Below are 25,230 nucleotides of genomic sequence, written 5' to 3' on the forward strand. Positions count from 1 at the left end.
AAAAACCTTATTTAGATCATATATTTGCTTTTGGTTTACAATTGTGTATAGGTGTATTATCATTTACAGAAATTCTTTATTTTTTATTTTTATTTATTTGAGAGGCAGAGAGAGAATGAATGGGCATACCAGGGCCTCTAGCCATTGCAAATGGACTCCAGAAGCATGTATCAACTTGTACATCTGGCTTATGTGGGTACTGGGGAATCAAACCTGGATCCTTAGGCTTCACATGCAAGTACCTTAACCGCTGAGCTATCTCTCCAGCCCTTTCTTTTGAAGTCAGGTCTCACTCTAGCCCAGGTTGACCTGGAATTCACTATGTAGTCTCAGGCTGGCCTGGAACTCACAGTAATCCTCCTATCTTAGCCTCCCAAATTGTGAACCACCACACCCAGGACAGAGAGAAAGAGAGAGAGAGAATGGGAGCTCCAGGACCTCTAGCCACTGTAAACAAACTCCAGATGCATGTGCCACCTTATATATCTGGCTTTATGTGGTAGTGGGGAATCAAACTTGGGTCATAAGGCTTTGCAGGCAAGCACCTTAACCACTGAGCCATGTCTCCAGCCCCCAAAGCAATTCTTAAAATTTCCTTGCAACAAGCAAATAGATAAATAGAATAGATAAATATATTCAATATTATGACATATATAGAAGGATAGAACAAAAATGAAAAATATAAAAACAAAGTGGCATTATTAAATTTGCTATCTCTGTTGTTCATAACAAAGCCAATTTTTTTCAATTTATTGATTTTGAACTTCATCAAATGAACACATTGGTCAGATTCCCGTCAGGTTGTACTTTTAGGTTCCCTCTTCCCCACCCCCATTCCACAGAGGGCCCTCCTCAGTGGACTTACTGGTGCTCACTGTGGGGTCATGAATGCACCAGTCACTCTGTGGTGCAGGGCATAGCCTCTTAACACATCTTGCTACCCTGTGGCTTTTATAATCTTTCCTGTCCTTCTTCCTGTTCCTTGAGCCTTGGAGGGAGGGTTGTAGGTCTTGTTTAGTGCTGAGCTCTGTGCATCCTCTGACTGTCTGCTTTGATGAGTTTTGAGTCTCCTCAGTGTCTATTGCCATCTCCCTGGAGGAGGTTGTCAGGCTAGTAGAGAGAGCAGCACTCCTGTTTAATTCACCTCTTCCTCCATGGTGTCTCCTGGGACCTGGCAGATGTGATAGAGACGGCTCCTCTCCTCTAAGCATTTAAAAAAATATTTTATGTATTAATTTATGACAAAGAGAAAGAGTGGCAGAGAGAGAATGGGCATGCCAGTGCATCTAGCCTCTGCAAATGAACTCCAGATGCATGTGCTATGTACATCTGGCTTACATGGGTCCTGAGGAATTGAACCTGGGTCCTTTAGCTTTGCAGGCAAGTGCCTTAATCACTAAGTCATCTCTTCAGCCCTCCAAGCATTTTTTAATGTGGATTCTAGAGATCAAATTCAGGCCTGCATGCTTACAAGGCAAGCACTTTACTGACTGAGCTATCATCCCAGCCCTTGCTTTTTTTTTTTGTATGTAGCCCAGGTTGGCCATGAAACCATGATTCTTCTGCTTTAGCTTTCCAAGTGCTAGGATTACAGATGTGTACCAGCATGACAGAATTTTAAATAAGCATGCAATAAAAATGGTCAGTAGAGCTTTAGAGCAAAAAAAGAAAGAAAGAAATGAATTATAATTGCATGTATACAGCACTTTCATTCTTTTATTTATTTTTTTGTTTGTTTGTTTTTCAAGGTAGAGTCTTGCTATAGCCTAGGCTGACCTGGAATTCACTATGTAGTCCCAGGCTGGCCTTGAACTCATGGCAATCCTTCTACCTCTGCCTCCTGATTGCTGGGATTAAAGGCATGTGCCACCATGTCTGGCATTGTCATACTTGTTCTAAGGACAAGGAAACAGACTTAGAGAAGCTGGGTAACTGGGACTTCATCACTAGTCTCCAGTGGCAGAACCAGAACTCAAACCCTTGTTTTGACTGTAGACATTGGCCCTGGCATCTCGGTAGCAAGCTCCTCATCTTACGTGCTCTCTGTATAGAGCATGTCCCTTATAGACAGTGAAGTACACTCCTGTGGTCAGAGATATCACTTGGGGTGGAGGGTCTCCAAGGTACCTGCTGGATGTGCTTCTTGGCTCCTGAGCCCAGCATAGGGGAGCCTCTCTCCACCACACTACCTGTTGAGGATGCCTGCAGGCCTGAGTCCAAACTCCAGGCTCCTCTCCAAGGCATGCCCTGGATGGTAACTCTGGGTCTGACAGTGGTCTGTGAACTTTTGGGCTAGTTGTCAAGGTGGGAGCCACAACCAAGCTTTCATATTTGTTCCTGCCAGGTCAGGAGTCAGTGAGATGACAGGTGAGGTAACTGGTTTTTGCTGGTCCCAGAGAACATCTGTAGAATCCAGTGTCAGGCCATAGTCTGAGATAGCTTGCTCAGGAGTGAATCTAGGTCCTATTCATATTCCTATGGGCCTGGTTGATGTAACCAGCCCCTGTTCTGTTATGAGTCCAGGTCTTGAAGTCCTGACACATCTGGAGCTGGTCAGTACAACACCAACGCAACAAAACCTAAGGTGGTACAGTGTTGGATTTTTTTTTTTTTTTTTTTTGAGGTAGGGTCTTGCTCTAGCCCAGGCTGACCTGGAACTCACTATGTAGTCTCAAACTGGCCTAAAACTCACAGTAATCCTCCTATCTCTGCCTCCCGAGTGCTGGGATTAAAGGTGTGTGCCACAATGCCCAGCAGGAGGTGGGGAGGAAGGAGAACATTGGTGTACCAGAGCCTCTAGTTGTTGCAAACTCCAGACGCATGCACCACTTTGTGCATCTGGCTTTATGTGGGTACTGAGGAATCAAACTCGGGTCATTAGGCTTTGCAGACAAGTATCTTAACCACTGAGCCATCTCTCCAGCCCCAGTGGTGGAAATCTTGTCTGGCTCCAGTGGGAGTAAGTTTTCTCTCTTTCTAAAGGGTATGTAGGCAGGAGACCACAAAACTGGAACTAAAGTAGACTCAACAGACGCCACAGGGGAAGGCTGTGGGCAGCAGGATGATGCTTGCGGTTGTGAGGAGAGACCCTTAAGAGATATGCCAGACAGGTCTGACCTTGTAGAAGGGGTGGTGGTGAGGATGGGTCTGAGTCAGGTCTGAGATGCTGCAGGGACTCGGGTGAGCAGGCATGGCTCTTCGTGGAGTTCTCAAATGAGAAAGAGGGCTGCTTTTTTATTTTTATTTATTTATGAGTGACAGACAGAGAGAAAGAGGCAGAGAAAGAGAGAATGGCTGTGCCAGGGCCTCCAACCACTACAAACGAATTCCAGATGCAGGCACCCCCTTGTGCACCTGGCTAACATGGGTCCTGGGGAATCGAGCCTCGAACCAGGGTCCTTAGGCTTCACAGGCAAGTACTTAACTGCTAAGCCATCTCTCCAGCCCAGAGGGCTGATTTTAAACGTAATAACCCAGGTTGTTGGAAAGGGAATTGTATGTATATATTCCATAGGGATGAAATCCCCAGAATATCCCAGACTGGGGACCCTCCCATGGGCTGTGAAGCACAGGTTCCCCTGGATTTATAGAATCCCTGGGTTCAAGGTTGGTAAAAGTCAAAAGCAATGAGAAGCTTTCTGCTCTCAGCGGGATGGGTGGGGAAGGCAGAAGCAGAGACACTGCATGCCCTGCACGTTTCCCTTCTGTGCTCTGAACTGCTTTACTTTCTCCCTCTGTTCTGCAGGTACGACTTAGCTATTAAGGATCTTAAAGAGGCCTTGACTCAGCTTCGAGGGAACCAGCTAATCGACTACAAGATCCTGGGGCTGCAGTTCAAGCTGTTTGCCTGTGAGGTAAAGGGGAAAGGACTGGCCTGGGCATGATAGTCAAGATGCACAGTGGTCTGCTGGCCCCTCCAGGGGCTTGCCAAGGGCATTTTTGACTCCTATGCTTTGAGACTCTGATCTTCTATTAAGAAAACACTCCATGGGTTAGTGGTTAAGGCACTTGGCTGCAAAGCCTAACGACCCAGTTTCGATTCCCCAAGTACTCATGTAAGCCAGCTGTACAAGGTGGTGCATATGTCTGGAGTTGTCTGCAGTGGATGGAGGCCCTGGTGCACCCAGTCTCTCTCTATTGCCTCTTCATCTCTCTCTTTCTCTTAAAGAAATAAATAAATAAGATAGAAAAGACATAGATGGGTTGGGAGTGTGGCTCAAAGGTAAAGTGGTCACCTCATATGTATGAGGTCCAGAGTTTGAACCCAACATAAAGAGAAAGAAAGAGAGAGAGAAGGAAGAGGAAGAGAAGGAGGAAGGAAGGGAGGAAGGGAAAAAGAAAGCACTGACTCACGATTTCATAATTTCAGGCTCCTCATAGAATCATTAGTTACCTGAGGATGTGCATTGTATTAATAGCAGACTCAAAGTCTCATGCTAAAATGAGTTCACTGGGCTCTTTGAAGAGAGACCAGAAAGGAGTGGGGTGGCCTATGAAAGTATTCACAATAATCCGTACGTTTTGTTTAGCAATTCAAGTTGACAAGTGATTTGCTCAGCATTATACTAAGCAAATCCAAAATCATGGGTTTGCTGTCCACAAGACACCTGCTGTAACCTTGCTCAGTTCCTAGGTTACAGACCACATTCTCTGCTACAATGTGGTCCTCACCCCATCTGTATATTTGGTTAACACTCAAAGAGAGAGCGAGAATAATTTGGCATAAATCTGCCAAAGAACAGCTCAGAGCACAAATTTAGGACTCGTCTTCCATAGAAGGATACCTTTTCTGTGTTATTGAAAGGAACAGTATGACCAGCATTGACTTGACAAGTTCACGTACTTTTGTTCTAAACCACCCTCCCCACCCCACCCCCCACCTCTCCAAATATACCCCAGTAGCTTCAAAACCTAAAATCCCTGCAAATGTCATGGATCTTTATTTAGAAGAATTTTTGGAAAAAGTCCCTTTGCTTTAGTTTCTCAGGCACAAGAAGTCAAGTGTTCCCAGGGTCACTCAGAGCTAAATGTAAAAATAGAGTCCATAACTACCCGGTGCCCCTGGGGACATGTGGCCCATCCAACTCCCAATGACTCCACTTCTCACGATCTGGGAAGATGAAGCTCTGCTTTGGGAGTTGGCTGGCATGTGACCAGCAACGAGAGGAGGCTTTTTCAACCATGCCATTCTTGGTTAAGTTGCAGGGTCTTGTGGCATCTTTGGCCACATCCCTGGCCTCTACTCACTAAATGCCAGTGGCACCTTGTCCCTCGTCACAGTGGCCAAAACTGCCTCCAGACCTTGTCCACTGTCCTGTTGAGAACCACTCATATGCCAGAAGGGTTAAAGGGCCAAGCGGCTCTAGAAAATGAGGGTCACACTTCAACGCTTCAAAGCAGAACTGCATGAGAGGCACACCTCCTCGTGCTGCGGGATGGACAGATATGGGGGGGGCGGGAACTACTGGCTGAGTGGGCTTCTCTGCAGGGGTGACCCATCAGTCATTTCCCTGCTTACGCCACTCTTGTTGAGGACTCTCCAGTTTCTTCTAGGTACCAAGTCATAAAAACTGGTTGTGAGGAAAGGTCCCAAGAGGAGATAACTGAGAATCAAATAGGTTTTAACCACCTGGAGGTCATGGGTAGCTTAGGACAGCCGAGCACGCACAGCTGCTTCTCTTCTTGGGGTGACATGTACCGTCTAGATGAATCCATCTGTAGCTTAAATATCTTAAATTGTGGGGCTAAGGGTGTAGCTCAGTTGACAGAGTTTGATAGATGCTTGACTAGCATGCACAAAGCCCTGGGTTTGAGCCCCCCAAGGCCCATAAGTGGGCCTGATGACATGTGATCCCAGCATTCAGTAGGTGGAGGTCAGAGGATAAGGAGTTCAAGGTCATCTTCCCATATCAGGTTAGAGGCCAGCCTGGCTACATGAATGAATATATATATATATATATATATATATATATATATATATATATATATATCCTAAATTGAGAATTTATTTACCATACCTGAGCTACTGAACATCTTAGGTTTTTTTTTTTTTCAAGGTAGGGTCTCACTCTAGTCCAGGCTGAGTCTTAGTTTTATTAAACAGCACATTAGCGTATCACTAGTTCACTTCTGTAATGACAAAGTTGACAAGGAGTTGGGCCTTGATGCCATTACCCAGATATCAAGAGAGTATTGTAGTGCATGCCAATAACTGGGGAAATGATCAAAATTAAAATGTTGCAGTGATATTTCTACTGAATGCTTATCCCGTGTGTACCACTGTTAAGTAAAAGACACCTGAAGCCAAAAGATAAGGGCTGTCCACACACTCATCTGCTTTTTGGTTCTCAGAAATAGGCTCAAAGAGGAGTCCAGAGCGTCCTCAGCCACTCACTCCATGGAAATGCCAACCCTGCTGCCCAGGCGTGTCAGGCACACTAAACTGCCGGTTGGCCTCTGTGGTTTTTTTTTGTTGTTGTTGTTTTTTATTTTTTAAGGCAGGGTTTCACTGTAGCCCAGGCTGACCTGGAATTCACGCTATAGTCTCAGGGCGGCCTCGAACTCACAGTGATCCTCCCACCTCTGCCTCCAGAGTGGTTGAATTAAAGGCGTGCGCCACCACGCCCAGTTTTTTTTTTTTTTTTTTCTTTTTTCTTGGCACGTGACAGCACTGTGAGGTTACTCTAGTTTTGTCAAGGCTGGTGTCCCCTAAAGCACATGATCCACGAGAGGTAAGATGGTCCACCAGTGTCCCTCGTAACATAGCTTCAAATGTCACACACCTTTGTTTCAATAATACCCTTTCTTTCAGTTATTAAAATCATGTTCATGTATCCAAATGAGAATTTGATTCCATGTGAATTGCGATACTAAAGCAGAAACCCATGAACCTATAACCCAAGAAAAGACCTGGAGAATTCGGCCAAGGGTTGAGTTTGCATTCCCTGTCCACCCGAGGTGAAGTGCTCCCCCAGGCTGTGTGTGAGCAAAGCTCCACTGGACTTGACCATAGAGCTGTCACCATGCACACTGCTCTGTGACAGCTCTGCTACTCATGTGACCTGGGCAAGGATCTACTGGCGTGGCACAGGACAATGCAATGCATCTGGAACTTTCTCCCACCTCTCACCTGACCTGCGGCTCAGCCCAGGCTTGATGGCAGGAGCTGGATCTATCTTCCCCAAGGGGCTCTGGACAAGTTCTTTGCTGTATTAGAAAAGCATAGTATATTGTGTCCCCTCCTCAACCTATTTGGTTGATAGAAGATATGATAGATGGTATGGAGTTTATGGCTGATATAAGGTTTGCTTAACACAGTGCTTGTAGTTGACATAACTCAGTGTTGGATTGCCCCAAGAGCGGGGGAAGGGAGATGTCACCAGATGACACTACCTGTGTGTACATGGAAACCCCTTCCTAGCATGTTGGTTTGAAGCCGTCTCAAGTTTGGTGTGGTTTCTGCTTTCCTAGGTGTTATATAATATTGCACTCATGTATGCCAAGAAGGAGGAATGGAAGAAGGCTGAAGAGCAGTTAGCATTGGCAACAAACATGAAGTCTGAGCCCAGGCACTCCAAAATCGACAAAGCCATGGAAAGTGTCTGGGTGAGTTTGTTGGTGAAGCGGGAGAGGAACGCCTTGGGGTCCTGCTTGTTTCCCAGGGTCTCACAACCGGGAAAATTTCCTTCCTTCTCCATTCTGGCCAACAGGTGCTCTTTCAGTATCATTCCGTTTCAGGTCTTGAGTCTGGGCTGAGAAGCCAAGGCCGATGTGTGGGATAGCAGGCCCCCAGAGTCCCTGCGGCAGTCCAACATCCCCCAGCAAGCAGGATGTCGGCAGGTTCTTGGTGCTCTATGGCCTCCAAGAACTTCGAGAACAGAGGGTACATTTGCTTGTTCCCCGAGTCCTCACAGCCTTACATAGTGCATAGTGTCTTGCCCCTCACAAAAATGCACTGATTATACAAAAGAACAGTAAAAATAGCCAGGTGTGGTGGTGCACACCTTTAATCCCAGCACTCAGAAGACAGAGTTAGGAGAGTCACCAAGAGTTCGAGTCCACCCTGACACTACATAGTGAATTCCAGGTCAGCCTGAGTTAGAGTGAAACCCTCCCTCAAAAAAACAAACCAAAACAAAACAACCTCCCCCATCCCCCGGCCAAAAAAAAAAAAAAATACCAGTAAAAATAAGCCATAGTTTGCATACATATGAAGGCAGTTTTATTATCTGTTTTTTGAATTTTCATGGTAGGGTTTTGCATTAGCCCAGATCTGTAGTCTCAGGGTAACCTCGAACTCACGGTGATCCTCCTACTTCTGCCTCCTGAGTACTGGGATTAAAGGCGTGCGCCACCACACCTGGCTTTATTATTTGAGATAGAGTTCTATGTAGCCTAGACTAGCCTTGAACTTCCTATGTGGTAAGGATGACCTGCCTTCCACTTCCTGAGAGCTGGGATTACAGTTGTGTACCACCACATCTTGATTTATGTGGTATTGGGGATTAAACTCAAGGCTCTGTGCATGCTATATGGGCACTCTAGCCACTGAGCCACAGCCTGAAGTTAGTCTTAAATAAGATGTATATAGGGCTGGAGAGATGGCTTAGCAGTTAAGACACTTGCTTGCAAAACCTAAGGACCCAGGTTTGATTCCTCAGGTCTCACGAAAGCCAGATGCACATGGTGGTGCATGTGTCTGGAGTTCGTTTGCAGTGGTTGAGGTCCTAGTGTGCTCATTCTCTCTCACTCCTCTCTCTCTCTCTCTGTCACAAATAAATAAATAAAAATAAAATCTTTTTTTTTAAAAAAAGTATTACATAAGATGTACACACGGGGAAGAAGAAAGCTTAAGTTTCTGCGTATCTGTCTACATGAACAGTGCCAGTCCCGAGAGAGCACTTCTTGGGTCCTGGGCTGCCCTTGTGGTGACACTTTCTACTCTGGGGAGAACCCCAAGACACCACATACACTAGTAGAGGAAGAGAGACATAGGAAAGAGAGCGCTGGGCAAACACCACCCACATAAGGTGATGTTAAAACCAAGACGTGCTCCTGCCTTAGAATTCTGGAACATACAGGTCCTTAACTGCTTTGAAAAAAAAAAAAAAAACTCTTTTGAGGCTATTTCGGTTGTCCTTGAGGTATGCGGGACCAGTAGTGTCCCCCCCATTTTCAGATGAAGCAGTATAGTCACGAGAAGTAAAAGATGTTTTGATCAGCTGACGAATCGCATATCTGAGTATGTTGTGTTATGTAATCATACGCTGTGCCGTGCACACGGTGGCAACATCGTCCATAAGATGCTTCCCAGGATGAATTGCTACTGTTGAGTGACGTGTGACTGTGCCTTCTTCTACAGAAACAAAAGCTGTATGAGCCTGTGGTGATCCCTGTGGGTAGGCTCTTCCAGCCAAATGAGAGACAGGTGGCTCAGCTGGCCAAGAAGGATTACCTTGGGAAGGCCACGGTAGGTTGGACTGCTCATCTTTCCATTGGGCTGGCGGTTGCTTGGGGCCTGGTGGGAGGAATTCCAGAAGAGATGTGCCTCCTGTGGCTCTGTCCCAGGGATGACAGCGAAAGACTGGTTGACAGTGACGGACGAATGCTTCCAGTTTATTTTCTCCAGGCTCTTCTCATTTCTCCCACCAGCCTGATCCCCACGAATGACCCCTGAGCTTACTCTCAGGATACTAAGTCTTGGCAGTGGGACAACAGAAAGAAGACAGAGCTAGAAGGAGCTCACTGAAAACAGAGAAACCGTGTCAGGAGCGAGGACCTGCAGATGATGCCCTTGGCTCAATGTTCTCTTTCCAACATTTTGGGGGACATCTCTTTCCACATAGCCTTATGGCCAGCCTCCTTCTGAATCTAGGTCCTAATTCAGACATGATTTGATGCCAGTTAGCATTTGACTTTACATTTGTAAATGGGCTAATGTTGTCCAGTGGTTGGGTAGCTGATATGGTTGCAGAGACCAAGGGAACCTGGGTTAATGAAAATACCCCAAATATCCTTGAATACGTGAATGGGATGGATAAACCAAAGGTGATATATCAGGCTGGAGAGATGGCTTAGTGGTTGAGGGACTTGTCTGCAAAGCCTAAGGGTCCAGGTTCAATTCCCCAGAACCCACATAAGCCAGATGCTCATGGTGGTGCATGCAATCTGGAGTTTGTTTGCAATGGCTAGAAACCCTCACAATACAATTTTCTCTCTCTCTCTTCCCTCCCTCCCCCTCCCTTTTCCTCTCTCTCTAATAAATAAATTTTAAAAAACTAAAATGTGATATATCTACACAGTCAAATATTACTCAGCTGCAAAAGGAATAAAGTACCAATACATGCTACACTCTGGATAAACTTTAGAAACTTGATGCTAATATAAGAATCCAGATTCAAAGAGGCACATGCTGTATCATTCCATTCATAGTTTTTGAGCAGGTGAATGAACTGAGGTAAAAAACAAACTGGTGGTTTGTCAGGTTAGGAGGAGAAGAATGCAGATTCACTGAATAGTGGGCACAGAATTTTGTTGAGAGTCATTGAAATGTTTTGGAACCAGTCAGCATGGCAAAGCATTGTAGATGTATTAAATACCACCTTTTTAATTAACAACTTCCATGATTGTAACCAATATCCCATGGTAATGCCCTCCCTTCCCCCAGTTTCCCCTTTGAAATTCCACTCTCCATCATATCCTCTCCCCCTCTCAATCAGTCTCTCTTTTATTTTGAGGTCATGATCTTTTCCTCCTCTTATGATGGTTTTGTGCAGGTAGTGTCAGGCACTGTGGGGTCATGGATATCCAGGCCATTTTTTTTGTTTTTGTTTTTAAAGATAAGGTCTCATGTAGCTCAGAATGGCCTTGAACTCATTACATAGTCAAGGATGATCTTGGATTTCTGATCCTCCTGCCTTCCCTTCCCAAGTGTTGGGATTACAAGTGTAAACCACCACACTCATGTCCTGTGGTACTGGGGATAGAACCCAGGGCTTTGTGCATGCTGAGCAAGTGCTCAACGAACAGAGGTACACCTCCAGTCATAAATGGCACTGAGTTTTTATTTAAAATGGTTGATTTGATGTTATATGAATTGCACCTCAATGGGTTTTTTTATTTTATTTTGGTGGGGTGGGGGATTCAAGGCAGGGTCTCACTCTAGCTCAGGCTGACCTGGAATTCACTATGTAGTCTCAGGGTGGCCTCGAACTCATGGCAATCCTCCTACCTCTGCCTCCCAAGTGCTGGGTTTAAAGGCGTGCGCCACCACACCCGGCTTCAATGATTTTTATTTATTTATTTATTTATTTATTTATTTATTTATTTATTTATTTATTTGAGAGTGACAGACACAGAGAGAAAGACAGGTAGAGGGAGAGAGAGAGAGAATGGGCGCACCAGGGCTTCCAGCCTCTGCAAACGAACTCCAGACGTGTGCGCCCCCTTGTGCATCTGGCTAACGTGGGACCTGGGGAACCGAGCCTTGAACCGGGGTCCTTAGGCTTCACAGGCAAGCGCTTAACTGCTAAGCCATCTCTCCAGCCCCCCGCCCCCTTTTTTTAAAGAGAGTGAGCCTGGGTCCTTGGTAGATTTCTAATCCAGAGGACTCATATCCATTGCTGAAACCCAGAACGAGTGAGAATGGGTCTGTGGTGTGGGAAAGGAGGCGGTCTGGAGAACACAGGTGCTGGGTACTCAGTACCGGCCCAGCCCTTACCCCTTGTTGTCCGGTTTCAGGTCGTGGCGTCTGTGGTGCATCAGGACAACTTCTCTGGGTTTGCCCCTCTGCAGCCACAGGTGAGGCCACCTGACCATGTCTGTGGACCTAGGTCTCCACAGCTGCCTGGGGAGAGCAGCTGGCCCGAGCCGCTTACTGTAAGGGCTGGAGGATTCGAAGAGGGGAAAGACCCAGACAAGTGGACTCTGTGACACTCAGTGTAGAACAGGGAGCCCACTTTATTTATTCACTTTGGTTTTATGAGGTAGGGTCTCACTCTAGCTCAGGCTGACCTGGATTTCACTATGTAGTCTCAGGGTGGCCTCGAACTCCTGGTGATCCTCCTACCTCTGCCTCCTGAGTGCTGGGGTTAAAGGCACGCGCCACCACGCCTGGCTCTGAGGCCACTTTAAAAGAAGATTCTTGCCTGGTCAGTGGATGCTGAGTTGATTTTAATTACCCAGAAGCATCATGTGCCATGGCAGACATTAATTATAGCACAGAGCTTTGGGAAAGTGTCTTGGGAAAGGGACAGAGCTCAAGATTCAAAGCACTCCCATGACACCACATTGCTCTGTGACAGAAACCAGCTGGTGACTCAAGACAAATTGCTGCGCTGGTGAAATCTGTGCCCAAGGAAGTGGAGGGAGGTTGTTTTTCAGTGTGGAGTCTGCATGCACCATGGCTTCTCCCCAGACGCCCGTTCGCATCAGCCTTTGTCTTCTGGTCTAGAAGAGTGCCCCACTTACCATTAATAATCTGCTCTCTTTCTTCTCCCTCGCTTTCTCTCATGGTCCTCTCCTTTATTTTTTCCTTAATGTTCCATAGGCAGCGGAACCTCCACCCAGACCTAAAACCCCCGAGATCTTCAGGTAAGTTAGATTTAGAATGCCCGAGCTCTAAGCCTGAGTTGATGGCCATAGGAGTGAAGAAGGGGCAAGTTTAAATCTTTTTCTAGAATGTGAGGTTCCTGCTGTTTTCAAGATCGGAACCAAATGGTATTATGGGGATGGGAATCTTGACTGGTGACCACAGCGGCCTGGCTGCAGCTACACGGTGTCCCAGTGAGCAGGGCCAACTGTATGAAGGGAGGCTGTTGAAACGCAGTCCTACGGAGCCTGCATCCCCCCCTCCCCGTCAGAGGTATCAGCTCTTTTGTATCAGCTGCAGTTCTTTCTGAAGCTCTGCAGAGAGCGGAAGCTACATTGCTGTGCATTTCCTGTGTGGGCGTTTCCACTCACTATTGACACATGTTTTCTGAAGAAGTTAAGAGGAAGGACTCAAGAAGAGGAAGTCAATCTGTAAAATCGAGAAGCAGAGTGCCATGGCCTTTGGCTTTCTTAAGAACTTCTTTTAAGGAACAAAGCAACTTTTGCCCCTCCCCCCACCAATAAAGGAGGTGAGAGAAGGTAACTCCCTCAGTGAGGGTCATGGCCAGAGAAGTTTGGATGCCCCATGTCAATATGCAAGGACTTTTGAAACAGGAAGGTCTGAGTTGGGCATGACCCGGGCGGTCTTGACACCCCATACATAGGCAACTTTGAGGCCAGCCTCCGCCATACATCTCAAGGTGGCACCAAAGAGAGTGCAGAGGAGTAATTTGGACCTTGAGCTGGTGAAGGGGAAACACTGCTAAAAGCCACCACCTCCATGCATGGTGCCTCAGACTGCACAGCTCACTTCTCCCTACTGCCAAGGCTGAGCTTCTCCTCCCTCTGCCCTCAGTTATCTTTCTTTTTCATAAAATGTTAATTTTTATTTGAGAGAGAGGGAGAAGAGGGAGATAGCAATAGAAAGAATGGGTGTGCCAGGGCCTCCAGCCACTACAAACTCCAGACACATGCACTACCTTGTGCATTTGGCTTACATGGGTCCTGGGGACTCGAACCTGGGTTCTTAGGCTTCATAGACAAGCACTTTAACAACTAAGCCATCTCTCCAGCCCCAAAATCTTTTTTTTTTTTTCCCTTGGTTTTTCAAAGTAGGGTTTCACTCTAGCCCAGCTGACCTGGGATTCAATATATGGTCTCAGGGTGGTCTTGAACATACGGCGATCCTCCTACCTCTGCCTCTCAAGTGCTGGGATTAAAGGCATGTGCCACCATACCTGGCTCCAAAGTTTTTTTTTTTTTTAAATTTATTTATTTGAGAGTGACAGACACAGAGAGAAAGACAGATAGAGGGAGAGAGAGAGAATGGGCGCACCAGGGCCTCCAACCTCTGCAAACGAACTCCAGATGCGTGCGCCCCCTTGTGTATCTGGCTAACGTGGGACCTGGGGAACCGAGCCTCGAACCGGGGTCCTTAGGCTTCACAGGCAAGTGCTTAACCGCTAAGCCATCTCTCCAGCCCCAAAGTTGGTTTTAAGAGAAATGCACCAGGAGGATTGTTTGAAGCCAACCTGGGTTACAAAAAGAATTCCAGGCCAGCAGGAGCTATATATTAAGGTCTTGTCTCAAAAGAACAAAACAGGGCTGGAGATGGCTTAGTGGTTAAGGTGCTTGCCTGTGAAGCCTAGGGACACACATGCGAGCCCTCTCTAGATCCTAGGTTAGCCAGATGCAAAAAGGTGAGGCACACTCAAGGTTGCATATGCCCACTAGGTGGCGCAAGTGTCTGGAGCTCAATTGCCAATTCTGTCTCTCTTTAAAAACAAGCAAACAAGAATAAAGGGTTTGAAATTGATTTCAATTCTTTGTAGTGTGATGAAGTCCCATGTGTCTGGGCCCCATCCCACTAGGGCTGTGCATGAGCCTTTTGCCTGGTGTCTGTGCCCTGCCTGAGTGGGTAGTATGGTGCTTATACAAGTGATCCTTGTTTCATTTAGCAATGGACACAAACCACAGAGTAGTGATGCCAGAAATGTGCTTGCCCCAAAGAGAAGCTGCAACACGCTTCTTTGTAAGGGAAAAGGTGAAGTTCTTGAAGTGACAGGGAAAGGAGCAAGATGTGGTTTCTCCCACCATACTTGAGAGGCTGAAGCAGAGAGATTGCCTTGAGTTTGAGGTCAGCCTGAGCTGCAGAGGAAGGCCCTGTTTCATAAAACAAAGCTGCGCGTCGTGACACACACGCCTTTAATCCCAGCACTCGGGAGGCAGAGGTAGGAGGAGCGCTTTGAGTTCAAGGCCACCCTGAGAATACATAGCGAATTCCAGGTCAGCCTGGGCTAGAGTGAGACCCTGCCCTGAAAATCCGAAGGAAAAAAAAAACAAACCAACAACAGCAAAACAAAAACAAGACAAGGAAGGGGCAGGGATCATCTGCGGGGGTTGCTGAGCTCTACAGTATAAATACATTCCATTTTTTTTTTTTTTTTTTTGTCTGTGTGTGTTACCCAGTAGGCTTGCCTGAGGTTTGAGGTTGGGGAACTTGCAGAATGTTGGGTGTTCTGCTGCACTGCTCTTCCTCATGGTTTTGTTGAGCTGGAGTGTCTTTGCTGACTCTGGCGCTTTCGGGACTCCCACGATTCTCGATTCTCGGGCAGGGAGTTGCAGAGGTGCGGGATTACATCCAGCCGCTTAGGTGGGATTTGGAGAATCAAATCCTGGCTCTCTCAGACTCCTCACGCCTGCGCAGGAAGCACACTTCCCTGCTGAGCCATCTCTTCAGCCCAGTAATACATTGTCTTTTGTTTTTCTAATTTTTAAAAATTTATTTGCAAGGAGAGAAAGAGAGAAAAAAATATATAGAAGTGCCAGGTTCTCTTGCCACTGCAAAGTAACTCCAGATGGATTCACCACTTTGTGCATCTGGCTTTGTATGGGTACTGGGGAATCAAACCTTGGGCCATCAGGCTTTGCAAGCAAGTGCTTTAATGGCTGAGCCATCTGTATATCCCCGTAATACATTTTCTGTTCATGAAATTAAGAAAATTTGTGCTAGTTTTGCTGTCACACCATAAACTGGAAGTTCCAACCACAATGTGTACTGTGTTTAGCTCAGATGGGAAAGACACCAAGTTTGTGTAGGTAGGTGTAGGGAAAACACAGGACTATAAGGTTTTAGACTATGTGTGGTCTCATACATCTGTTGGAAGACTTGGATCATGTCCCTGTTGGACAAAGGGGATACTTATGGCCATGAAACACAGTGACAATACAGTTTCTTACCTGACCCTCTGGGGATTTCAGGCAGGCAAATAACCCTGGCCAGGCTGCATGGATGTATAGAGGTGGAGTTAGAATGAGCCCCAAGCCATTTGTGGCTCGTGGTCCCTTAAGATAAGGAATGTGGTTCAGGCTCACCTGTGGACTGGATCTTGTTTCTGTCCCCTGCAGGACTCTGGAAGGGGAGGCCCACCGCGTCCTGTTCGGGTTTGTGCCTGAGACAGCAGAGGAGCTGCAAGTGATGCCAGGCAACATCGTGTTCGTCTTGAAGAAGGGCAATGATAACTGGGCCACGGTCATGTTCAATGGGCAGGTATTTAGAGGGCCAGGGCGAGGTGCTGAGGGCACGGTCTTGGCAGGGAACGGCAGAGCTTTCTGTGGATGGGTATCTGTTGCCTTATTTGCAGAGCAGTCAAGTTCATTGGTCTGCACGCTGTCCCTCCCCACGGCTGATGGGTGTTCTTTGGTACTGATGAGCATGTCTTTCTTTTCCCTTTTGGATTGCATGGTGTTCACTGCAGAAAGGGCTTGTTCCCTGCAACTACCTGGAACCGGTTGAGCTGCGGATCCACCCCCAGCAGCAGCCCCAGGTAATGTAATGCAGCCTGGCTCACTGCCTCCTGTCCTTCACACATCTCTCTCAGTCACTGAAAAAAAGACTCACTAGTTCCCAGGGCCACCTGAGTTGGCACGAGATGCCAAGAGCTGAACCTGGAAATGAGGGGGAAAGCCCAGATATGCTACGTGGAGGCATCTGTAAGGACCCACTACCACCTCTGTGAATCCTCCTTAGGCTCACTTGGGAAGCCAAGCCTATAGTGAGGGTTAGCTCTTCCTTCAGGCAGTAAGGTGGATTATTATTATTATTATTATTTTGAGGTAGGGTCTTGCCCTAGTCCAGTCTGTGGGTGGCCTTGAACTCAGTGATCCTCCTACCTCTGCTTCCCAAGTGCTGGGATTAAAGGCATAGGCCATCACACTTGGCTTGGAGTTTTATTTTTACCAGGCCAACAATGTGTTTCCTTTTTACCTGCACACTTTCCTAGCCTTCTCCCAGTGTCAGATCATCCCAACTTTTAGGAAGTCACTTGTATCTGGTTGCTTTCTAAGGGAGCAGAACCCCCCTTTGTTTGAATGAAGGCTCTGACTATCACTTCCCATCACCCCACTCCCAGGAGGAAAGCTCCCTGGAATCTGACATCCCGCTTCCTCCCACTTCCGCTGCCCCCGGAAGACCCCAGTTGTTACCAGGTGAGTGGTTCTGGAGCAACATCCAAGGCCTCGGTGTAGATCTTCATGAGTCATAGTCCCATGAATTCTAGTTTCTCTTCTCATCATAGCCCTCAGATTATGACCCGAGAGCCCCCTCTCACCTGCCCCAACCATTCCCATATGAAGATCCTCCCTGGTTCTCTGCTCCCTGGCTCCAAGTGAGTACAATTGGGAGACAGGATGTGCCACCATTCATGAGTCGTGACCAAACCCCTTCCTTAAGCACCTTAACCACTTGCCACAAGAAAGGCTGCAATACATGTACATCTTTACCTCAGCTGACACGGAGTGGCTCCTTCCAAACCACTGAGTTGAATCTGGAAGAGAAACTGCCCTCAGAGCCCCCAGGGATTGGACAAGGGATGGCCGTCTTTTCCTAAGGGGCTCTCCAAACATAGAGAAGCTGTCTCTTCTGTCACCAGTGCAGTTTAACCAGATCTAGATGGAGACGCCAAAGAGGTATCCTGTCTATGACGACCTGACCATCAGAGTCTTACTGGATGACTGCTGCATTTTTATTTTGAAAAGTTACAAACCTTCAGAAAAATTGAAAATAGTATTGATTTTATACCTTTCTCTTAAATTCACCAGTTGTTTTCCACCATGTACTTGCTTTGATCTTTTCCTGTTCTCCCTTGGGCCAGTTAAAATTTAGAGATCGTGGCACACCAACATTTGGGCATGACTCCCCTAATTACAAGCACAGCTTCTGTGTAAGCACATTACACTCATCACTATCTAGGCCCCTTAACAATACATACATTCTACACAAGCATTTCTTCTGCTGTCCTTGACAGCCTTTTGGTTTTCATCTTTTCTCTCTAGAGGCTTATCAAGGAGCACATATTGGACAGACTTAATTATGAATACAGGTTTCTAAGCATTTGGTTCTGATTTTTAAAAACATATATTTGTGTGTGTGTGTGTGTGTGTGTGTGAGAGAGAGAGAGAGAGAGAGAGAGAGACAGAGCATGGGTATGCCAGGGCCTCTTTCCCTGGTAAACAATCCAGGTTGGCAGGTTTTGCAAACAATTGCCTTTAACTGCTGAGCCATCTGCCCAGTCCTGATTTTTTCTTTTTTTGTTTGTTTGTTTTTTTGAGGTAGGGTCTCACTCTAGCCTAGGCTGACCTGGAATTCTCTATGGAGTCTCAGGGTGGCCTCGAACTCACAGCAATCCTCCTACCTCTGCCTCCCGAGTGCTGGGATTAAAGGCATGTGCCACCACAACCAGCTCCAGTCCTGATTTTTTTAAGGACAAAAATGGGACCTGGGAATTTGTATTTTAAGCAAAAACTTCCCTGTTATTCTAATAATCAACTGGCTTTGAAAAATTGTCTTTAAAAAAATCATATACTCTCTGCAGTAAATATCTTCATACTTCTCATATAAATTAGGCATATAGTACTTAATATATTATGCACTTTAGAAACAAAAATAAATCTAAAGGACATGGTAAAATGTCCTTTATAGTAAAAACACATACTTCTAGTATTTCTGCCTTCAGCCTCTGGCTCATCTTGCTTCTCACTGCTTTGGGGGACCTTTTCTGACCTCTGGTGAGGACATGCTAGCACTTTGATGGTTGCCTATATGTAGGTTCCCTGGAAGCAGAGCAGCTTTGTTCATGTGTTTATGACCTGTACATCTCCCCAGTGACATTTCCCTATTTACCAAGTTAGCAGCCACCCCAGAGGTCAAAGGGTAAGAAGCCAGATGCTGTGTTCTAAAGGGTTTCATTCTGTGGGTGGCAGGGGCTGACCCGGAGAATCCATTGACCATCTTCTTTTCTTTTACTCCCTACCATTTCCATTTAGGTCAAAAACAAAAAGAAGAGCCCAAGGTAAGTTGTTCCTTCTGCTGTTTCCAGTTGAAGACAGAAGAGCCCGGGCTATCAAACACAGGTCTCTGGATTATAGAATGCCAGTGGCAGGGTTGAGCAAAGTTGCCACTTTTTACTATCTGTGAGCTACAGAGTCCTCAGTCTTCTTGGGGGCAGGCAGCATCCTAGGTGCATTTCGAACTTGTGTCTGTGTAAGTTGCATTATAGGACCTCTGAAGGCCTCTCTGCTGCTCTGTGGGGGACTGACTCCCTGGATCGGTCTGTGGCTAAAAGGTTCAGGTGCTGAAGCTTCCTCTGCCTCTTCCCCTCAGGAAGTGAAGCTCAGTGTGCCCAGCTCCTATACTCTCAAGGTGCACTACAAGTACACGGTGCTCATGGAGACTCAGCCTGGACTCCCCTTCCGCCAGGTCAGGGACATGGTGTCTAAGAAACTGGAGCTCTTGACAGAACACACTAAGCTGAGGTGAGCCCACAGAGGCAGCAGTTGGGGGGTCTGGCTGACACCCTTCTCCTGGAGCAGAGGATGGGGACGGGGACAAGGCGGGTGCTGTACTGTCCCCTGACTTGTTTACCTTATCCCCACTTAGCTACCGGCCCAGGGACAGCACTGAGTTGGTGCTTCTTTCAGAAAACAGCATGAAGGATGCCTGGGGCCAAGTGAGAAACTACTGCCTGACTCTCTGGTGCGAGAACACAGTGGTGAGTAGCGAGCCAGGGCACCTAAGGGTCATGTCCACCAGCCATCGCTTAACAGTATTCATCCGGAACAGCCTGCATGGCACGCACAAGCTTAGTGTGCGGACACCATGGGAAGCAACTTGCCACACTCTCTCCCTTTTATCAGTGTCCTCACCCAGTTACCTCTGCGAGTTTCCCATAAGCTCAGGAGCCACCAGGAAGCCCCCAACGGTGTCCTCCAGCCTGACTGAAACAATCATTATGCCCATCCCTTCCAAACACAAGCTGGAATGAAGAAGCCGCAGCTTGAGGCTGAGCTCACAGCCACTTAGTTTCACCTTGGGTTTCTACAAGAACACCTGAGGAGAGCAAAAACAGCGAGCACTGGTTTTACAGAGATGATGAGGTTTAACAGCCTCCTGACAGCTTCGACTGAGAACTAGGCTAAGCACATTCCATAGAGGAACCAGGTCAATCACGTTTTAGAACTCTGGAAACAAGGCAGAGAGGTCAAGCAGCCTGTGTTCTCACCATGCTTTACAAGAGTACAAGGGCAAGGCTGCCTTACTAGTCTTGAGTTCTAGACGCAGGCTGCTTCCAAGGGACATTGATGGGAGCCAGGGGCAGTGACAAATTCACACTTGGTCTTTGTCCCTTTTTCTCCGGAGGAAAGCTGCCATTTTTTGCCAGTTCTCTTCTCCAGTATGACCTCTGAAAATTATGTGTCTTCCTGTCAACACTCTGCTCTAAATGTGAACTATCTCACTGAACTATTTTCTGTTTTGTAAATTATCTTTTTCTTTGGTGAGGCCCATCTTTTTAGTGGCTACGCATGCTTAACCCTTGCCCAAACTCCCAAGACCATCTTTTCAGAACCCTCTTCCAGGCTCAAGTTTCATTGTTGAATGCTGTCACCCTGAAAACCCAGAGGCAAGTTGTTCTCATCCATTAATAGGGGGCCAGGGGGAGAATTACCATTTACTGCACATGCACTCTATGCAGCCACACAATCATTAACCAAGCTTAAGCATTTCCGAGTGCTTACGGTAGAACTGGTACAAAGGAGTCAATCCGCACCGTGACCATGCCACGTCATCTCCATTCCGTGACTCCTTGAAACGAAGGCTCAGAGAGTAACACTGCTGCTCAGGGACACACAGCCAGTAAAGAGAAACTGGGACCCAGACTTCAGTCTGCGGATGCCACAGGGCCGTTTCCACCTCACGGTACCACTTACAATAGAGGAAACACAGCTGGGCAGCGCATGCCTTTTAGCCTAGCCCTCGGGAGGCTGTGGCAGGACAAGAGCCTGAATGCTGGGGCAGTGTGGCCTACACGGTGAGATTTTTGTCTCATTCTAATAAAGAAGATATACCAAGAGTCAATAAGCAGCACAAAATTCTGAAGCTTTTAAATAGTTTTATTTATTTGCAAGCTGAGAGAGATAGAAGACAGACAGAATGGGTGAGCCAGGGCTTCCAGGGGCTGCAAATGAACTCCAGATGCATGTGCCACTGTGCATTTGGCTTTCTGTAGGTACCAGGGAATCGAACTTGGGTTGTTAGGCTTTTCAAGCAAATGCCTTAGTCCTTGAGCCATCTCGCCAGTCTCAAACCTGGAGCTTTTAATTCAGAACAGCATTTTTAACCTACTATCTTCCAATGTTCACTTAAGTCCCATAATTCCAACTTGTAAAAGTTACTGTTCTTTCCCCTTTAACATTATGTAACAAAAATGACCATGCTAGGCAAGACGTCTAGGGCCAGTGTCTAGGATATATAAGATACAGAGTATAAGGTTACTCAGTGGTTCTCAAATTTCACCAAGTATCAGGGTTTCCTGGAGGACTTACAATACAGATTGCAGGGCTCTCTTAGGAAAGCTTAGGTTTGGGTTAGGAGCTGAAAACTTGTGTTCATATTGGAGAAAGGGTATATAAATTTAGTGCCAAGAAACTCAACTTGGACTGTGGACTGTCACTTGTGATTCAAATTGTTTCCTCACTAGAGAAAAATAATGCCCAGTCTACTTTAGGACTATTGTAATGTTGCAGTAAAACATTACTTATCCAGTGATCATAAACTGTTTTTAGGCTTATGTTAGGCACTGAACACCAACCAACTTGCCTTTTTTTTTTTTTTTTTTTCCAAGGCAGGGTCTTACTCTAGTCCAGACTGACCTAGAACTCTCTGTAGTCCCAAGCTGGCCTCAAACTCACAGCCATCCTACCTCTGCCTCCTGAGTGCTAGGATTAAATGTGTGTACCACCATGCCTGCCTTTTTGTTTTCCCCAACTTTTTTTTTTTTTTTTTTTTGAGGTAGAGTCTCACTCCAGGAATTCACTATGTAGTCCCAGGGTGGCCATGAACTCACAGCAGTCCTCCTACCTCTGCCTCCCAAGTGCTCGATTAATGGCGAGCGAGCGCCACACCTGGCTCCAGCCTGCCTTTATACATGACACTCGAGTTTCTGTTAGTGATATTCAATGGCCAACAAGTTACCAAAACTAACAGGATCCTCATTATTTCAGGGTGACCAAGGCTTTTTAGATGAAGAATCTAATGCTAATAACCAGACATCAGAACCTCAGTTTAAAGAAGGGGACCAAGTGGTGGCACTCTACAGTTACGAGGCTACCCAGCCAGAGGACCTGGACTTTCTGGAAGGAGATGTAATCCTGGTGCTATCAAAGGGTAAGTTAGATTCCAAGATTACAAAACTTGCATATTAGCAGAAACAAGATCAAAGGCAGAGAGAAGAAAATATCAATAACCTACAAACCAACTTTGAACTAGCATCGTCTTTGCTTTCAGCACAAGACAACAAAACATGTTGTTCTGTAGGCACAAGACTGTGACAGCATCTTGAGTATTAAAAATGGCCGCTTTAGAAACCATGGCTTTTATTCCAAGGCTTACTTAGCTGGAATTATTCTGCCAGCATACCAAACCATAGACTCTTGTGTGGGCCCCACAAATTTGTACTTCAAACCAGTTTCCAGGTTATACTGGTTTGATTATACTGAGAAACACACTGTTGGTTTTGACAGTCTTATTTCTCTACCTGATAGAACAGATTCCCATCACAAAAACTTTACTGATGTTGTACATTAATAATGCAAAGCAGTCAAAAATTACTTCTAGCAATTTCAACAGACTACAGTGGGTTATTTTGGGCTTGAGAGATGGTTCAGTGGTTAAGGCACTTGCCTATAAAACCAAAGGACCCAGGTTTGACTCTCTAGTACCCATGTGAAGCTGGAAGCACAAGGTGGCACATGCATCTGGAGTTCACTTGCAGTGACTAGAGACCTTGCTGTACCCAATCTATCTGGCTTTTTCTCTCAGATAATTTTTTTTTTTTTTTAAATGTGGGAGATTTAAAAACTAACCGGATAGAGCTTATTTATACAAACATGTGGCTACTCAAAAGGAGCATAGAAATACTGTTTGCTCACAAGGGAGACTGGAAACTCAAAAAGAAGGACTGGGTCTAAGTATCAATCTCAGCTAAATTATAAAGTGTTTTTTTTGGAGGGGAGGGGGAAGGGAGGGAGTATTGGAGTAAAGAGTAAGGTAAAATGAGAACACACAAGAAAAAACACAAAGACACTGTATTACCCTTATGACAGGTGTGAAAGTCCAGGTGGCTTAAGCCAGGAAGTACCCTTAAACATTGAAACTTAACCCTTTCTAACAGAAAACAAAATTCAGCATACAAGTAGGACTGGGGGTAAGTTTAATTGCCTTCAATAGTCATAATAGATGGTTTCATCTACAAAGTGCTTCCCCAACTTTAATGTGCATGTGATGTGGTCTGAACTGTGTACCTCTAATACACAATTAAGACAGGACAGGCCTGGAACAAACATGCTTCCAGTCCATGGAACAGTAAGAATGAAGGCAATGCAGCTAGAGCTGAGGAGACTTTTGAAACTGATGCTCACATTACACACCACTTGGCAGGATCCAGGCAGGAGGGCTTAATGACACGTGATGGACTTCTAGGCTGTGTGGTCTGGTAGATGCTCTGAACAAACTGTCTCTGAGTAGCCTTGTTCTTAGTAAAATGGGATAACTGACTCACCACAAAGCAAGCACTTTATTGAAAGGCTCTAAATAAGAGCGATTAAATCCTAGTACTTGGGCTGGAGGGATGGCTTAGCGGTTTGCCTGCAAAGCCAAAGGATCCAGGTCTCCAGGACACTCGTTAGCCAGATGCACTAGGAGGTACACACATCTGGAGTTTGTTTGCAGTGGCTGGAGGCCCTGATATGCCCACTCTCTCTCTCCCTCTTTCTCTGTCAAATAAATAAAATAATTTGAAAAAAAAAGTCCTTGTACTTAAAAACATGTTCTAGGCCCATCACTAGTTCTAACTTCCAAAATTTTGATAAATCACTAACTAGGGAGCTTTCAACACAATAGTCAATATCATACTCCTTCCTGCCATCAAATTCAAGACTTCCAGAAGGTTCAGATAAAGCTCTCACCTTTCTTAAAAGACTTGTCTACAGAGCCACTATCCAGTTCCTTTCATCTTATTTTTCAATCTGGTAACTTACTTTCTCTCTCTCTCTCTCTCTCTCTCTCTCTCTCTCTCTCTCTCTTTTTTTTGCCCCTCTTTGGTTTTATGAGGTAGGGTTTCACTCTAGGTCATGCTGACCTGAAATTTACTATGTAGTCTCTGGGCAGCCTGGAACTCACGATGATCCTCCTACCTCTGCCTCCCAAGAGATGGGATTAAAGGTGTGTGCCACCATACCTGGCTACAATCTGGTAACTTTCTGAAAAACTAATCCATTATTCTGTATTTTATTCCTTCATTATCATGTCCCAAGACAAGATTCAGTAAAATGGCAAACCTTATTCAGTTTAACCTCCAAGCATTTTCCAATAGTCTTCCTTATTACCACAAATGGGGGCAATGAGGATGACTGACCAAACACAGGGGCAGAGTAAGAACTCAGATAAAGCAACTGTACTCCACAGACCTTGTAACAGACATGTATTTTGCCTTTTACCAGTGAATGAAGAGTGGCTGGAAGGGGAGTGTAAAGGGAAATTTGGCATTTTCCCTAAAGCCTTTGTTAAAGAATGTGCGGCCATAGACCCAGAAGGCACTCCTGGCATCTAGAATGCCTGTCCTGTTGATTACCTGTTTGCAAGATTTACCACTTCTGTGCTGAAAACCCTACTGAAACAGCAGTCTTCAAGTGCGAACTTAAAGGTCTCACTCTGGCCCAGGCTGACCTGGAATTCACTATGTACTCTCAGGGTGGCCTTGAACTCAGTGATCCACCTACCTCTGCTTCCTGAGTGCTGGGATTAAAGGTGTGCACCACCACGCCTGGCTGTTTTTTTTTTTTCCTGGGGCGGGGGGTGGCTACCCGATGTGTTCACTTTGTGAAAATTTGAAGTTGCACTTAAATTGGGGCACTTCTCTGTATATGATGATGCATCAATACAAGGGTTAAAAAAAAAAAAAAAAGACACCCAGTGTCTAGGTCCAAAACTAAATGAAAATATTCTTGTTCACGTACCATTAATATTTAGATTCTCGAGGATGGAAGATGATTCAGAAGACTTCAATACTGAATGTATACCACTGGTAT

General features: G+C 46.0%; 1 protein-coding gene across 1 annotated transcript in view; it reads left to right on the plus strand.

Moving 5' to 3' along the window:
• Ncf2 (neutrophil cytosolic factor 2) overlaps positions 1-24,938 on the plus strand; it is a 36,714-nt gene extending 11,776 nt beyond the window's left edge. Inside the window, exons 3-15 of the mRNA XM_004658719.2 lie at positions 3,746-3,854; positions 7,471-7,605; positions 9,362-9,469; positions 11,740-11,799; positions 12,548-12,591; positions 15,997-16,138; positions 16,347-16,415; positions 17,001-17,076; positions 18,913-18,938; positions 19,250-19,401; positions 19,526-19,637; positions 22,147-22,309; positions 24,643-24,938. Of these exons, the coding sequence (XP_004658776.2) occupies positions 3,746-3,854; positions 7,471-7,605; positions 9,362-9,469; positions 11,740-11,799; positions 12,548-12,591; positions 15,997-16,138; positions 16,347-16,415; positions 17,001-17,076; positions 18,913-18,938; positions 19,250-19,401; positions 19,526-19,637; positions 22,147-22,309; positions 24,643-24,752 (1,306 nt within the window). The 3' untranslated portion in view covers positions 24,753-24,938. The remainder of the gene's footprint in view (positions 1-3,745; positions 3,855-7,470; positions 7,606-9,361; positions 9,470-11,739; positions 11,800-12,547; positions 12,592-15,996; positions 16,139-16,346; positions 16,416-17,000; positions 17,077-18,912; positions 18,939-19,249; positions 19,402-19,525; positions 19,638-22,146; positions 22,310-24,642) is intronic.
• The last annotated feature ends 292 nt before the right edge of the window (positions 24,939-25,230 follow it).

This window comes from Jaculus jaculus, chromosome 1 (assembly GCF_020740685.1).
Source record: "Jaculus jaculus isolate mJacJac1 chromosome 1, mJacJac1.mat.Y.cur, whole genome shotgun sequence".
NCBI lineage: Eukaryota > Metazoa > Chordata > Mammalia > Rodentia > Dipodidae > Jaculus > Jaculus jaculus.